Source organism: Symphalangus syndactylus, chromosome 17 (assembly GCF_028878055.3).
Source record: "Symphalangus syndactylus isolate Jambi chromosome 17, NHGRI_mSymSyn1-v2.1_pri, whole genome shotgun sequence".
Lineage (NCBI taxonomy): Eukaryota > Metazoa > Chordata > Mammalia > Primates > Hylobatidae > Symphalangus > Symphalangus syndactylus.
Window position 1 is genome coordinate 16,562,677 of NC_072439.2, and position 17,038 is coordinate 16,579,714.

At 54.1% G+C, this 17,038-nt stretch overlaps 1 protein-coding gene across 4 annotated transcripts; it reads left to right on the forward strand.

Moving 5' to 3' along the window:
* Positions 1–15,187, forward strand: RTN2 (reticulon 2). 4 transcript variants are annotated; one of them, XM_063620750.1, is made up of 11 exons: positions 123–529; positions 4,079–4,123; positions 4,213–4,692; positions 4,798–5,052; positions 5,833–6,051; positions 10,968–11,175; positions 11,535–11,673; positions 11,815–11,884; positions 12,004–12,050; positions 14,370–14,428; positions 14,689–15,187. In XM_063620750.1, the coding sequence occupies exons 1-11, from the start codon at positions 145–147 to the stop codon at positions 14,768–14,770; spliced, it is 1,989 nt and encodes a 662-aa protein (XP_063476820.1). In that variant the 5' UTR covers positions 123–144; the 3' UTR covers positions 14,771–15,187. The 4 variants fall into 4 exon arrangements, with proteins under 4 accessions (XP_063476821.1, XP_063476820.1, XP_055107120.1 ...); XM_055251145.2 differs by lacking the exon at positions 123–529 and adding an exon at positions 2,137–2,396; XM_063620751.1 differs by lacking the exon at positions 5,833–6,051 and having other exon boundaries at positions 1–529.
* Positions 15,188–17,038: the final 1,851 nt, after the last annotated feature.

Consider the following 17,038-nt stretch of genomic DNA (forward strand, 5'->3'; position numbering starts at 1 on the left):
TCCTCAGGCTGGCGTGCCAGTGCGGCCACCTCAGGCTCCGCAGAAACGAGCTGTAGCTCGGGGGGCCTCCCCGGAGCCTCCTTGTAGGCAAAGTCGCCCAACGCTCGCGAGACTGCTAGAGAACCCTCGACGCGGCGGCGGCGGATGGTGCCGCCAGCGGCGTGGATGCGCTCGCGTTCCCGGGGTCGAAGGGGCCGGTGGTCCTCTGTGCTGAAGGCCACGGCGCCAGCGCGGCTCAGCACCGCGCGGGAGTCACCGCAGTGCGCCAAGTACAGAAACCGCGGGGAGACCAGCAACGCCACGGCCGTGGAGCCGCCCGTTTCCACGCGGGGCCAGAGGGAGCGCAGGTGCTCGTCGGCGCTCAAGAAGGCTCGGCGCAGCGCCTCGCGCACGCCCTCGGGCTCCCTAGGCTGTGGGCCCAGCTCCTCGAGCACATGGCCTGGCAAATGGCGTGCACCGAAGCGGGCAGCTCGAGCCCCACCGTGGCCGTCGAGGACGGCAAACAAGGCCCAGCCCGGGGGCAGACCAGGTAAGGAAAGCCAAGTGCAGTGAGCATCCTCCATGCGCGCGCGCCAGCCTTGCGCCGCGCTAGCCCCGAAGCGCAGGCCCCCAGACGCCTCGGCACCCCCGTGCGGCCGCTGGGCGCGGCGCGGCGCTGTCAACAGAGACCGAGGCCCATCGGGGGCCCTGCGCCCCGCCTCCTCTTCCTTCTCTTCCTCCTCCCCCTCCTTCTCCCTCTCCTTTTTCTTGCAAGCGGTCCAGAGGAGACGCTGCAGCTGGCGGGCCAGGGCCGCCATCCTTCAGCCCTGGGATCAGGAAGGCTCCACCCCGTACACCTGCCCGCCCCCTCCATTAATCCCCTCCGCTATGAGATTTTAAACCATCTAAATCTCCTTTCTGTCCTTTGACCTGCTCTTTAGGCGGGTCACTAGAAGGAATTACATTTCTGGGTCTCCTCTCTCCTGCACCTACAAAGCGGGGTTTGGGATCTGAATCAGGAAAAAAAAAGAAAAAAGATAATACTGTACCAGTGGCAAACTATTACATAGTACTAATGTGTCACACACTGTTATACATCATCATCTCCAGTTTACAGATGGAAGAAGAAACAGTCACAGAAGTAACCGGTGTTCCAGGGAAACTAATTCTAGAATCTGTGTTCTCAACACAACACGCAGTCCAAGCTCCTCCCACCTCAGTGGTACAGCCCCCAACCTCAATACCTGTAAATGCCATACTTGGCCGGGCGCGGCGGCTCACGCCTATAACCCCAGCACTTAGGGAGGCCGAGGCAGGCGGATCGCTTAAGCCCAGGAGTTTGAGACCAGCCTGGGAAACACAGCGAGACCCCGTCTCCACAAAAATTAAAATTTAGCCAGGCGCGGTGGAACACATCTGTGATCCCAGCTACTCAGGAGGCTTAGGTGGGAGGATCACCTGAACCCGGGAGGTCGAGGCTGCAGTGAGCCGTGATCCTATCACTGCACTCCAGCCTCGGCGACAGAGCGAGACTCTGTCTCAAAAAGCTATATACATATTTTTTTTTCTTTACTTTTTTTAGTTCTACCCCTCCCCTCTGGGGCTTCGGTTTTCTCTTCCAGGCCCCGCCCATCCAGGGTTCACGCACACAGCTCCAGACCCTTCTAATTTTCGCAGACCTGGAATCCGACCCCACCCAGTTATAGTTGAATAATTCCCTGTTGCTTTAGCCCCGCCCAGGTTTGAGCTCCTGCGCGTGCCCCAAAAGTTTCTGAATCGTTTCTTTCGGCCCCCTTTCTCGCTCCCTCTGCAAATCTAGGCTCGGACCCTACCTCAGAGCATTAGAATCTTTCCACCCCCTCCTCAATGGCACCCCGAGTTCCACCCCAACCCACTCAGTCTCGTTCACCATCCTCTCCCAAGTCCCCCGCCCGACTCCAGGCCTCCGCCCCTCTTCCCCTAAAGGCTGCGCCCTCTGCGTTCTAGGCTCCGCCCTTCAGGCTGCTTTCCCCTCCTTCCTGGCGCCGTAGCCCACCCTCTTGGCTCCGCCCCTTTAGTAAGAAGGTCACGCCCCTCTGCCTGATCCTCGGCGTTTCCCCGCCCCTCGCCCTCCCTCTGGTACCGCCCCGCCCGTCCTCTGGCCCCGCCCCCGGCCGCGCGCTGCAGTGCCTTCCCCACCTCGGCCCCGCCCGCCCCCGCCGAGCCGAGCACAGGGCGGCGGCGGCGGCGGCGGCGGCTGCTGCTGCTGGAGCAGCCCGGGAGGAGGAGGCGGCGAGGATGGCAGCGGCGTCGTGGGCGCGGCGGAGATGAATGCCCGCGACCCCGGGCCCAGGGCGGCACAGCCGGAGTGGGCGGGGGTCCCGATGCAGGCCCGAGGGGGGCCATGGGGCAGGTCCTGCCGGTCTTCGCCCACTGCAGTGAGTAGAGGAAGGCTGGGGCCTGGTGTGGGCCCCAGAGGTCCAGGTGGGGTACTCCCCGGTGTCCCCTCGGCGCTTGCCCGCAGAAGAGCCGGGATGGGGGGAGGAGGCATAGGAGACAAAGGAAGCTCTCCCCTCCCCCGCGCTCTGGCGGCGACGGGGGCAGCCTGACCCGGAGGACCTGGACGAAACAGGGCGGAGGTGAGGGGGCACTGAGACAGCAGGCGGGGGGCGCGCTGCTCTCTGGGATGTACCGCCCGGCCCCGCCCGGGAACGAGGACGCGCTTGGGGAGCTGTCCCCTGTCTCTGGTGCTGGCCGCAGCTGGCGGGGAGGGGGTTGAACGGAGGGTAGGGCCAGAATGGAAAACAGGGGTCTGGCTCCCAATCACTTGTCTTCGCATCCCACCCCCGTTTTCTGTCCAAGAGGCAGCCCCGACCTCGCCCAAACTGTCCAACCCCCTGTCCCGGGAAAACAGCCATCCGTGGTTTGGGGGCAAGGACTCATGGGTCCTTAGAGGTCTTTACCACTGATTAATGGTAATCCCGGGGAAGACCCACACCATTCCAGGCCTCTCATTCCCCAGCTGAGGAAACGAGGTGAGGGCACGGGGCGTCAGATTTCAATTTCCAAACCGCATTGAGCATCATCTATGTGCAAAGCTCTGAACTAGCTCTAAGGGGCCGGATTCCCAGCTGAAAACGCCTCGCCTGATCCTCACAATCTCTGAGCTCACAGCTATAACAGTCCATGTCTACCGTTCTCTGTCCCACACATGGGGGTTCTGACAGCTGGGGATTTCAACACCCTTAGATCTAGCCACTTCCATGTCTTGGGTGTCCAGATGCCAAAATTCTAAGAATTGGTGATTTCAGCATTTTCGAGTATCATCCCAACATTCTAAGATCTTGTCGTTAACTTCAGATTACAAAGGGAGGACCATCCCATCTGTCTCTCCCCACCGCCCTTACCTCTCTGTTCTCACCTCCCACCCCTCTCCTCCTCAGTCACTCTTCTCCAGTCATATCTTTGCACCTCTCTATTCCTCAGATGCCAAGCATGGTGCCTGGCTCAGGGCCTTTGCACTGGCTTCCTTCTCTACCTGGAAGACGTCCCTGAACATCTGCATGGCTTCCTCACTTCCTTCAGATCTCTGCTCAAACGTCATCTTATCAGAGAAGCCTTCTTGACCACCCTATGACAAACAGCACCCCTTCACTTTCTTCACTTTCTCTTCCCCTACCCTTCTTTACTTTGGTCCATATGCTTATCTGCACCCGACATCATGTATTCACTTGTTTATTGTTTGTCTATCCCAAAGAGTGTCAGCTCCAGGAGGGCAGGGATTTTGTCTGTTTTCTTCACAGCTGTATCCCCAGGACCTAGAACAGTGCCTGGGGATACGTAGTAGAACATAGTAGGTGCTCAATAAATGGTTGTTGAACGAATGAATGAATTGAAACCTCCTAAGATTCCTACTTTGAAGACTCTAAGATTAAGATTCCTGGATTTGGACTTCTAAGACTCTGAGCTTCATCAGGCAGTGACGCTAGGTTTTAGAGTCTATATGCAGAATGTTCTAAAAGTCCCGTGATTCAAATATTCTAAGATTCCAGGACTGGGACACTTCTGTGATTCGGACAGTCTAAGCTTCTAAGAGTCTTCGATTCTTTCCCTCTCGCAGAAGAAGCTCCGTCTACAGCCTCCTCAACTCCTGATTCCACAGAAGGTAAGTGGAGGGGAGCATGTGAAGGGGCTCAGGGCTGGGCAGCTCAGGGACCTGCTGAGGGAAACAAGGCTCTCCTTCACCCACTGCAGGAGGGAACGACGACTCCGATTTTCGGGAGCTGCACACAGCCCGGGAATTCTCAGAGGAGGACGAGGAGGAGACCACGTCGCAGGACTGGGGCACCCCCCGGGAGCTGACCTTTTCCTACATCGCCTTTGATGGCGTAGTGGGCTCCGGGGGCCGCAGGGATTCAACTGCCCGCCGCCCCCGCCCCCAGGGCCGCTCAGTCTCGGAACCACGAGACCAGCACCCTCAGCCCAGCCTGGGTGACAGCTTGGAGAGCATCCCCAGCCTGAGCCAATCCCCGGAGCCTGGACGCCGGGGTGATCCTGACGCCGCCCCTCCATCCGAGCGCCCTCTGGAAGACCTGAGACTTCGGTTGGACCAGCTGGGCTGGGTGGCCCGGGGAGTGGGATCCGGGGAGGACTCTTCCACCAGCAGCTCCACCCCGCTGGAAGACGAAGAACCCGAAGAACCCAACAGATTGGAGGCAGGAGAAGCTGGGGAAGGTGAGATATCCGAGGTGCTGGGACCGAAGCCAAGAGGGGTGGGTGGTTTCTCCTTGGGGCACCTCCAAGAAGAAAGCTCATGGCCTTCTCTCTCTACCATGTCAGAACTGGACCTACGACTCCAACTTGCTCAGCCCTCACCGCCCGAGGTCTTGACTCCCCAGCTCAGTCCGGGCTCTGGGACACCCCAGGCCGGTACTCCGTCCCCATCCCAATCGCGAGATTCGAACTCTGGGCCCGAAGAGCCCTTGCTGGAAGAGGAAGAAAAGCAGTGGGGGCCACTGGAGCAAGAGCCAATAAGGGGACAGTGCCTCGATAGCACGGACCAATTAGAATTCACGGTGGAGCCACGCCTTCTAGGTAAGCAACGTGTATGAAGGAAGATGCTGCACTGGTCCACAGAAGGCAAAGGGTGAGAGGATTTTGAATTAAAGGGACCAGCCTCACAAAGGAATAGCAGATAGTGGAAAAGGGAAGAGGTATTGCTACTGGCTAGACCTGATAAACTCCGCTCTTTTAAAAAATTTCCCCGGCCAGGCGTGGTGGCTCACTCCTGTAATCCCAGCTCTTTGGGAGGCCAAGGCGGGCGGATCACTTGAAGTGAGGAGTTCGAGACCAGCCTGGCCAACATGGTGAAGCCGTGTCTGTACTCGGGAGGCTGAGGCAGGAGAATCGCTTGAACCTAGAAGGCAGACGTTGCAGTGAGCCAAGATCGCGCCACTGCACTCCAGCCTGGGCGACAGAGCGAGACTCCGTCTCAAAAAATAAAAATAAAATAAAATAATCCTCCCTTTTCTGGAGTGCTCCTCCTAGTGGCTGATTTTGGACAGGCCAAATCCCTGAAAAAATACAGTTCTCTCCTTATTTAGATGTGGCCGTAGAATATTTATAAGTAAACTCTGTGCCTTTTAAAAACTCTTCTTTTTGGCCGGGCGCAGTGGCTCATGCTTGTAATCCTAACACTTTGGAAGGCCGAGGCGGGAGGATCCTTGGAAGCCAGGAGTGCAAGACCAGCCTGGGCAACATAGGGAGACTCATCTCTATTTGAAAAAACAAACAAAAACCCTCTTTTTCCTGACCACATCTATTGGCCAGTTGTAAAATGACCCAGCCTTACTTTAAAATATGCTCCGCCTCCAGGAACAGCTATGGAATGGTTAAAGACATCATGGCTTTTGGCTGTTTACAAGACGGTTCCAATTTTGGAATTGTCCCCACCTCTATGGACAGCCATTGGCTGGGTCCAAAGGGCCCCCCCCCCCCCCACTCCTGTCCTCCGGGTTCTACTGAAGTGGGCAAAATCCCCGAGAAGCAGCGGTGTCCCCAGCCTCTCACTCGGAGCCGATATGGGGAGTAAAGGTGGGCTTGCGGAACGGGCTGGACGGGGGCTGAGGTCGGCGGAAAGGGGTCCAAACTCGCCTTTATCTCCTGCACATCTGGAGCATTTTTATTACTGGTCTGCTTCCCCAGCGCTGCAGGCTGGGGCTAGGGGGCCGAGGGACAGTATAGGGAGGGCCTAGAGGGTGCATGGGGTCCCTTCTCCTCCTAGCCAGCACTTTGGGGCCCAGGGGCAGGGAGGACCCCCTCCCCCAGCCTTGGCCCCAGGCAGCGCTGTCACTCGGGGGCCGGACGGGCCAGAACAGCTGCGGGGAGGCCCCCTCCCCCCAGCGTGCCTAAACTTAGCCCCCGCCTCAGGCGACCTGGCCCCTCCCCCATCCACTGGCGCCGGCCACTAGGAGCCTGCCTGGGAGGGCCCTGCGATGGGGAGGGAGGGGGCTGCCCTATTTAGAGGTAAATAAGAGGAGATGCATTGGAAGGATAGGGAAGTGAGGGGTGGGCCTCTAAGAGGGACGGGTCGGAGGGGTCAGTTGGAGGGAGGGTGGGAGGATAGAGAGGATCTGGAAAGGAATAGAAAGGTACTGAGTTCCTGGTTTTCGGGACTCAAATGAAAGCAGACTACTACAGTTTCTTTTTCTTTTTAAGCCGCAGAGTCTCCCTCTGTCGCCCTTTCTGGAGTGCAGTGGTGGGACCATAGCTCATTGCAGCCTTGAACTCCTGGGCACAAGTGATCCTCCCACCACAGCCTCCCAAGTAGTTGGGACTAGAGCCACAGGCCACCACACCTTGCTAATTTTCTTATTTTGTTTGTAGAGACAGGGTCTCACTATGTTGTCCAGGCCTCAGGTGATCCTCCCGCCTCGGCCTCCCAGAGTGTTGTGATTACAGGAGTGAGCCTAAAATTAGACAGATGAGATGAAGGTTGGGGTACAAAGGTCACTGGTCAGGGCTGAGGTTGGGTTTAGGAGGTGTGTTTTAGGGTCTCAGAAAGGGGTCAGAAATTTGAGTTAGGCCCTGGAAAGGAGTATGGCGTTATTAATACGTTTAGGACTTAGAAACGTGTTGCTAAGGGCATCAAGGGGATATCACTTTACACCTGACAGATTGGCAAAAGTTAAAAAGAACTACAACCCACTGCAAGGCAGGATGCTGGGAAAAGATCTTTCTCTTGCTTCTTGTGGAAATAAGAACGGTTATGGTCTTACTAGTAAGCAGTGTTTCATTAAAAAAATATATATGACCGGGCACGCTGGCTCATGCTTGTAATCCCAACATTTCGGGAGGCCGAGGCGGGAGGATCACTTGAAGCCAGGAATTCAACCTGGGCAACATAGCGAGACCCTATCTCTACAAAATATTTTAAAATTGGCCAGGTTTAGGAGGCCGAGGTGGGCAGATCACAAGGTCAGGAGATCGAGACCATCCTGGCTAATATGGTGAAACCCTGTCTCTACTAAAAATACAAAAAATTAACCGGGCGTGGTGGCGGGCGCCTGTAGTCCCAGCTACTCGGGAGGCTGAGGCAGGAGAATGGCGTGAACCCGGGAGGCAGAGCTTGCAGTGAGCCGAGATTGTGCCACTGCACTCCAGCTTAGGCAACAGAGCGAGACTCTGTCTCAAAAAAAAAAAAAAAAAAAAAATTAGCCAGGCCAGGCATGGCGGCTCATGCCTGTAATCCCAGCTACTTGGGAGGCTGAGGCACGATAATCTCTTGAACTCGGGAGGCAGAGGCTGCAGTGAGCTGAGATCATGCCACTGTACTCCAGCCTGGGTCACAGAGGAAGACTCTGTCCAAAAAAAAAAAAAGAATTAGCATGATATGGTGGTGCCACCTGTAGTCCCAGCTGCTAGGAGGCAGAGGTAGGAGGATTGCTTGACTCTGGGAGGTAGAGGCTATAGTGAGCCATGATCATGCCACTGCACTCCAGCCAGGGTGACAGAGTGAGACTCTGTCTCTAAAAATAAAAATAAAAAATAAAAATAAAAAAAATGCGGCCGAGGGGTCAGGCGCGGTGGCTCACGCTTGTAATCCCAGCACTTTGGGAGGCCGAGGCGGGCGGATGACGAGGTCAGATCGAGACCACGGTGAAACCCCGTCTCTACTAAAAAAAAAATACAAAAAATTAGCCGGGTGTGGTGGCGGGCGCCTGTAGTCCCAGCTACTCGGAGAGGCTGAGGCAGGAGAATGGCGTGAACCCGGGAGGCGGAGCTTGCAGTGAGCCGAGATCGCGCCACTGCACTCCAGCCTGGGTGACAGAGCGAGACTCCGTCTCAAAAAAAAAAAAAAAAATGCGGCCGGGCGTGGTGGCTCACGCCTGTAATCCCAGCACTTTTGGAGGCCAAGGCGGTGGATCACCTGAGGTCAGAAGATCAAGACCATCCTGGCTAACATGGTGAAACCCCATCCCTAACTAAAAATAACAAAAAATTAGCCAGGCGTGATGGCACATGCCTGTAATCCCAGCTACTCGGGAGGCTGAGGCAGGAGAATCGCTTGAACCCGGGAGGTGGAGGTTGCAGTGAGCTGAGATTGCACAATTGCACTCCAGCCTGGGCAACAAGAGCGAAACTCTGTCTAAAAAAAAAAAACCAAACCAAGGCCAGGCGTGGTGACTCACGCTTGTAATCCCAACACTTTGGGAGGCTGAGGTGGGAGGATTACTTGAGGTCAGGAGTTAGAGACCAGCCTGGCCAACATGGTGAAACCCCATCTCTACCAAAGTATAAAAAATTAGCCAGGTGTGGTGGAGCCCTCCTGTAATCTCAGCTACTCAGGAGGCTGAGGCAGGAGAATTGCTTGAACCCGGGAAGTGGAGGTTGCAGTGAGCCAAGATTGTGCCATTGCACTCCAGCCTGGGCAATAGAGCGAGACTCCATCTCAAACACACACACACACACACACACACACACACAACCAGTCCACCCAGCAATTCCACCCTGGGAATCTATCTCAGAAATAGTCACTCCAGGAGGTGAGAATATCTGTTGGAGGATGTTGCTTGCAGCCCTGCTTGCGGTGAAGGGGTTAGGAAACAAACTGAATGACCCAGCAATAGGTCAAATAAATAATGGTTAAATAAATAAATAATGGTTAAATAAAATGAATGATAGCACAGGAGCACAGCCACAACACAGAATACTATGCAGCTCTTTAAAAGAATGAATTAAGGCCAGGCACGGTTGCACGTGCCTGTAATCCCAGCACTTTGGGAGGCTGAGGCAGGTGAAATGCTTGAGGCCAAGTGTTTGAGACCAACTTAGCAAACCATAGCAACACCCCATCTCTACTGAAAATACAAAAATTAGCCAAGCATGGTGGCATGTACCTGTAGTCCCAGCTACTCAGGAGGCTAAGGTGGGAGGATAGCTTGAACCCAGGAGGCTGAGGTTATAGTGAACCAAGATCACGCTACAGCACTCCAGTCTTGGCAACAGAGTGAGACTCTGTCAAAAAAACAAAAAAGAATGAATGAATCGAAAGCTAATCAGGGATGGTGGCTCACATCTGCAATCCCAGTGCTTTGGGAGGCCAAATGTGAAGGATCACTTGAGACCAGAAGTTCGAGGCTGAAGTGAATTATGATGACACCACTGCACTCCAGCCTGGGCAACAGAGCGAGACCCTGTCTTTGGAACAAAAGGGGGAGAGGGAGCTATTTCAGTTGATTAGGAGGAAAAGTGGAGTGAAGTATGCCTGATGCAGAAAAGTGTGTATATAATTCCATTTGTCTTTTTTCTTTCTTTCTTTCTTTTTTTTTTTTTGAGAGAGAGTCTTGCTCTGTCTCCCAGGCTGGAGTGCAGTGTCGTGATCTCGACTCACTGTAACCTCTGCCTCCCAGGTTCAAGTGATTCTCGTGCCTCAGCCTCTCAAGTAGCTGGGGTTACAAGCGCCTGCCACCAAGCCCAGCTAATTTTTGTATTTTTAGTAGAGATGGGGTTTCAGCATGTTGGCCAGGCTGGCTTTGAACCTGGTGATCTGCCTGCCTCGGCCTCCCAAAGTGCTAGGATTACAGGTGTGAGCCACCACGCCCAGCATAATTCCATTTTTCATAAGAAATGACCAAGAAGCATCAGTTTGTATTTCTGTGTCCACACATAATTATATGGGGAGGAGTAAGATTAATGGGACTTGCTAGATGGTTAACTTGGGTTTTCCAGGGGGAGAAGAAGGGAGGTAAGCATGGAAGAAAAGAGGCCACTAAAAATTTGCGGCCGAGCACGATGGCTCATGCCTGTAATCCCAGCACTTTGGGAGGCCAAGGCGGGTGGACCACGAGGTCAGGAGTTCAAGACCTGCTTGACCAACATGGTGAAACCCCGTCTCTACTAAAAATACAAAAATTAGCCGGGAATGGTGGCACATGCCTGTAATCCCAGCTACTTAGGAGGCTGAGGCAGGAGAATCGCTTGAACTAGGGAGGCAGAGGTTGCAGTGAGTCGAGATTGTGCCACTGCACTCCAGCCTGGGCAATAGAGAAAATAAAATAAAATAAAATAAAATAAAATAAAATTGCAAATCAGGCTGTGTGCTGTGCCTCACACCTATAATCCCAGCACTTTGGAAGGCTGATGCGGGAGGATAACTTGAGGCCAGGAGTTCGAGACCAGCCTGGGCAGCACAGCGAGACCTCCCCAAAAAATTAGCTGAGTGGTGTGGTGCACGCCTGTAGGTCCCAGCTACTGAGGAGGCTGAGGTGGGAGGATCACTTGAGCCCAGGAGATCGAGGCTGCAGTGAGCTATGATTGCACCACTGCCCTCCAGCCTGGGCGACAGAGTGAGACCCCGTCTCTCAAAAAAAAAAAAAAAAAAAAAGGAAATCAGGTTATGCTCAAACAGGTGTGTCGAGAAGTCATTTTTCAGCTGTAGGACAGGGAAAGGGAGGTGAGGAGAGCAGCCAGGTCAGGTACAAGCCCTGATGCCCCCCACCCCTCCACAGTGGCCGACCTGCTGTACTGGAAGGACACGAGGACGTCAGGAGTGGTCTTCACAGGCCTGATGGTCTCCCTCCTCTGCCTCCTGCACTTTAGCATCGTGTCCGTGGCCGCGCACGTGGCTCTGTTGCTGCTCTGCGGCACCATCTCTCTCAGGGTTTACCGCAAAGTGCTGCAGGCCGTGCACCGGGGGGATGGAGCCAACCCTTTCCAGTGAGAACCCCTGGCCCCTGACCTGAGCCCCTGTCCTGACCCTAAAGCATGACCCATGACCTCAAATCAGGCACTAACTCCCACCCGGACCCTGACTCATCTTGATCATTTTTCATCCCGATCCCCTAACCTACCCTTCAATCCTAATCTCTGATCCCAACCTGGTACCCTTCATCCTGGATCCCTTCCCCTGACCCTGACCCTAACCCCAGCCCTCTACAGGTGGTTCCTCTGAGCTGCCCCTCAGTCCTAACTCTGATCTTCTCCCAACCGCCATTCCTCGCCCTTGTTTCAGCTGCCCCTGCACCAGTCTGAGCTGGTCACCCACTGAGTCGCCCCACACTCCTTTGTCCCCGCAGGGCCTACCTGGATGTGGACCTCACCCTGACTCGGGAGCAGACGGAACGTTTGTCCCAGCAGATCGCCTCCCGCGTGGTCTCGGCGGCCACGCAGCTGCGGCATTTCTTCCTGGTAGAAGACCTCGTGGATTCCCTCAAGGTGGTCTGGAGCTCTCAGCCCCTCCTGGGTTCCCCCATTCACCTCTGCACAGCTAAGCGGTGGGAGGGCGACTGTTGGGTAAATTCACAGCATGGGAGGGAATTCCCGGTGGGCTCTGCTGACCCTGACCTTCACCCCCAGCTGGCCCTCCTCTTCTACATCTTGACCTTCGTGGGTGCCATCTTCAATGGTTTGACTCTTCTCATTCTGGGTGAGCTGGGAAGGCCGTGAGGGGCAAATGGGGACTTGGAGTCTGGTGGGGGACAGGGCTCCAGATGGAACTGTTCATCTCTTGGGAACACCCTGACGCCCCCGTCTCTGTACCCACAGGAGTGATTGGTCTATTCACCATCCCCCTGCTGTACCGGCAGCATCAGGTGAGTGTGACACCCTCAGTTGTCAGCACCCCAGCTAAACATGGGGGTCTGACCATCTCCTTCCAGAACCGGGGTCCCATTGACAGATGTCCCGGCCAGACACAGGTGTCCTGGCTGCAGCACCTTCTCAATACAACCACAGTCTAACTAACATGTCTTATCAGCATCAGCCAGGGACAGGCTTTTTGTTTGTTTGTTTTTGTTTTGTTTTGGGTTTTCTTTGAGACAGAGTCTTGCTCTGTTGCCCAGGCTGGAGTACAGTGGTGTGATCTCGGCTCACTGCAGCCTCCGTTTCCTGGGCTCAAGCAAGTCTCCTGCCTCGATCTCTGAGTAGCTGGGATTACAGGCATATGGCCACCGTGCCCAGCTAATTTTTGTATTTTTAGCAGAGATGGAGTTTTGCCATGTTGGCCAGGCTGGTCTCAAACTCCTAGCCTCAAGTGATCTGCCCACCTTGGCCTCCCAAAGTGCTGGGATTACAGGCGTGAGCCACTGTGCCCAGCCTTTGCTGCCTTTTTTTTTTTTTTTTGAGATGGAGTCTCACTCTGTTGCCCAGCTGGAGTGCAATGGCACGATCTTGGCTCACTGCAGCCTCTGCCTCCCAGGTTCAAGCGATTCTCCTGCCTCAGCTTCCCGAGTAGCTGGGATCACAGGTGCCTGCCACCATGCCCGGCTAATTTTTTGTATTTTTAGTAGAGACCGGGTTTCACCATACTGGCCAGGCTGGTCTCGAACTCCCGACCTCAAGTGATCCGCCCACGATGGCCTCCCAAAGTGCTGAGATTGGCCTTCACTCTTGATTTTAACTGACATGTCAGTTAAATGCCACTGCATTCCAGCCTGGGTGACAGAGCAAGAGTCTGTCTCAAAAAAAAAAAAACAAAACACCAAAAAATCAAAATCAAAAAATCAAAATAAAATCAAGAGTGGGATGGCTGTTGCCCACAAGACTGACATTAGCAGGACCGCTGATATCCATCCTATCCAGAGACAGGCGGATGGACTGACAGCCCCTTCTCTAGCACAGCTGGGAGCTACATGATAATATGCCCTGCCGGTTAGTCCTAACTCTGTCCTTCACAGGCTGGAATCACCAAGACTCACAATTAAACTGTATTTAAATCAGGCCAGGCACAGTGGCTCACAACTGTAATCCCAGCACTTTGGGAGGTTGAGACAGGAGAATTGCTTGAGGCCAGAAGTTCAAGACCAGCCTCGGCAACATAGTAAGACCCCCTATCTCTACAAAAAGGTTAAAAATTAGCCAGGTGTGGTGGCATACCTATAGTCCCAGCTACTCTGAAAGCTGAGGCAAGAGGATGGGTTGAACCCTAGGAGGTCGAGGCTGCAGTGAGCTGTGATCATGCCACTGCACTCCAGCCTGGGCAACAGAGCAAGACCCTATCTAAAAAAAAAAAAAAAGTGCTGGGCATGGTGGCTTACGCTTGTGATCCCAGCTTTGGGAGGCTGAGGCAGGCAGATCACTTGAGGTCAGGAGTTCGAGACCAGCCTGGCCAACATGGTAAAACCCTGTCTCTATTAAAAATCCAAAAATTAGCAAGGATTGGTGGTGTGCACCTGTAATCCCAGCTACTCGGGAGGCTGAGGCAAGAGAATTGCTTGAACCCGGGAGGCAGTGGTGGTAGTGAGCTGAGATTGCACCACTGCAGTCCAGCCTGGGCCACAGAGCAAGACTCCGTCTCAGAAAAAAAAAAAAAAAAAAGTACAAGAAGAAAAGAAAAAAAAAATCCAAAAATTAGCCGGGCATGTTGGTGCACACCTGTAATCCCAGCTATTTGGGAGGCTGAGGCAGGAGAATCGCTTGAACCCAGGAGGCTGAGGTTTCAGTGAACCAAGATCATGCCACTGCACTCCAGGCTGGGTGACAGAGCGAGACCCTGTCTCAAAAAAATAAATAAAAATAAATAAATAATTTTTTAAAAAACACGAGTATATAAATCAATCCACTCAGGGACTCGGTGACCAGTACCAATGCCTTCTGTTCTCACCCTACCCCACAACACGCACATAAGCAAACTCACTCAAAGATTAACCATCTTGCCCAGGACACGGCCTCACTGCCAGATACTTGTGTGTTCCACTTGACATCACTCTCCATAGAGTATGGCCCAACTCACTGACCCTACAACTGGCATCTCTGGCATCTAATGTATTCTATGAAGTTTAGAGCCAGGGGTGGCATGGTGGGCCACTCCTCACAACTCTTGATTTGTAGGTTGGGGAGGAAGCAGCCTCCTATGTGACTAAAGAGAAGAAACCCCTCTAATCCCTTCTTTCACTCTTTTTTGGTCTCCCCAGGCTCAGATCGACCAGTATGTGGGGTTGGTGACCAATCAGTTGAGCCACATCAAAGCTAAGTAAGAGCATGGGGCGGAGGTCGATGGGAGGGGGAAGTGGGGGAGCTTGGGAACCTTTCTACTCTCGCTGTCCTCAAATCTCCTGGGGTAATGTCCCCTTGAAAAGGCTGAGGAGGCAATTCCAATGCGGGCCACTAGGTGGAGGGCAGGAGCTGGCTTCGGGCTCTTGGTCAGTTTCCCACCCAGCTTTCCCCGTCGTCCCCAGATGCCCACCCCCCGTCTCTTGTCCCACCTCGTGATCCCACCTGTTTCTCCTTCAGGATCCGAGCTAAAATCCCAGGGACCGGAGCCCTGGCCTCTGCAGCAGCCGCAGTCTCCGGATCCAAAGCCAAAGCCGAATGAGAACGGTGTCTCTGCCCGCAGGACGCCTGCCCCCACCCCCCGCAGCCCTCTGCCCCCCTCCATCTCCTGTCCGTTCCCACCCACCCCCCTCCTCGGCCCGAGCCTTTTCCCGGTGGGTGTCAGGATCACTCCCACTAGGGACTCCGCGCTAATTACCTGAGCGACCAGGACTACATTTCCCAAGAGGCTCTGCTCCAGGAGTCCAGGAAAAACGAGGCACCTCTGGCCGCGGGGCCTGCTGGGACTTGTAGTTGCCTAGACAGGGCACCACCCTGCAGTTCCGGACCCGCCGCTGGAGGCGCCGTGAGGCGTTGGTGTTTCCCGGACGCTACTAGCCCCAACGCCGGGGCTTTGCATGGGGCCCAGGGGAGGCCTGAGCTTGGATTTACACTGTAATAAAGACTCCTGTGGAAAACCCGAGGCCTCTTGTGCTTCCAGAACCCTCCAGTTGTTCACCTTTCTGCACTGAAAAGCACTTAAGTGACACTCCAGGAGAACCCCATCTCTGGGGAAGAAGCTCCCTCTGCCATCCGTGTAGGTTATGAAATGATTGAGGGGAGGCCAGGCGCAGTGGCTCACGCCTGTAATCCCAGAACTTTGGGAGGCCGAGGAGGTTGGATCACTTGAGGTCAGAAGTTCAAGACCAGCCTGGCCAACATGGTGAAACCCCATCTCTACTAAAAATACAAAATTTAGCCAGGTGTGGTGGTGCATGCCTGTAATCACAGCTACTCGGGAGGCTGAGGCATGAGAGTCGCTTGAATCTGAGAGATGGAGGTTGTAGTGAGCCGAGATTGTGCCACTGCACTCCAGCCTTGGCGACAGAGTGAGATTCTGTCTCAAAAAAAAAAAGATGATTGAGGGGAAGATGCTGACAGACCACCCATTCCAGGGTTAGCCAAGCCTTGGCAGCCACTTCCCATGCCTGTGCTCAAGGCAGACATCACTCATGGATCCCACACCCTGCCTACTGTGCAGCCACCTCAGCTGAGCCCAAACCCACGTGTCCAACGGTCTCTGGATGCCCCTTCCCCCCTAAATCTAAGCAAACGTCTTCTTCATCCTACCTGATTTCTAACTCAGGGATGTCTTCACTGCCCACGGTGTCACCAGGCCAGACACCCAGGTATGGCTCTGGACTTCTACACACTCACCTCCCACAAATAATCAGTCACAATGCTGTGTCTATCCTGCCTCACAAACGTCTCATCCACCCACTTCTCCCCATCCTGATTGCCTCGGGAACAAATACAGGGCCTCCCTGGACTTCCAGTTTCAAAACTGTAATCCGAGGCCTAGCATGATGACTCACATCTGTAATACCAACACTTTGGGAGGCCAGTGTGGGAGGATCACTTGAGGCCAAAAGTTTGAGACCACCATGAGCAACATAACAAGACCCCCGTCTCTAAAAAAAAAAAAAAAAAAAAAATTAGCCGGGTGTGGTATTGCATGCCTGTAGTCCCAGGTACTCGGGAGGCTAAGACAGGAAAATTGCTTGAGCCCAGGAGTTCAAGGTTACAGAGAGCTATGATCACACCACTGCACTTCAACCTGAGTTACAGAGGGAGACCCTGTCTCTAAAAAAAAAACAAAAACAAAAACAAAACACAAAAAAACTACAGACTGGGCGTAGTGGCTCAAGCCTGTAATCCCAGCACTTTGGGAGGCCAAGGTGGGCAGATCACTGAGGTCAGGAGTTCCAGACCAGCCTGACCAAGGTCACGAAACTCCATCTCTACTAAAAATACAAAAATTAGCTGAGTGTGGTGGCGCATACCTGTAATCCCAGCTACTCGGGAGCCTGAGGCAGGAGGATCGCTTGAATCCAGGAGGCAGAGGTTGCAGTGAGCCAGGATCATGCTACTGCACTCCAGCCTGGGCAACAGGGCGAGACTCTATCAAAACAACAACAACAACAACAACAACAACAACAAACAACTAAACTGGGAAAGGATGAAGCAAAGGGACCCATGGGAAGACTGGGAGGACTCTGAGGTCTAAAGATCCACAGACCTGGGTTTGAATCCTGGCTCTACTACTCCTTGAGTGTGTGACCTTGAGCATATGACTTCACCTCTCAAAGCCTCAGTTTCCTCAAATGGAAAACTTATTAGGCCGGGCATGATGGCTCACATCAGCAATCCCAGCATTTCGGAAGGCCGAGGAGGGAGGATCACTTAAGGCCAGGAGTTTGAGACAAGTTTGGGCAACATAGCAAGACCTCATCTCTACAAAAAAATTAAGTAAGAAAAAAACAGGCCGGGC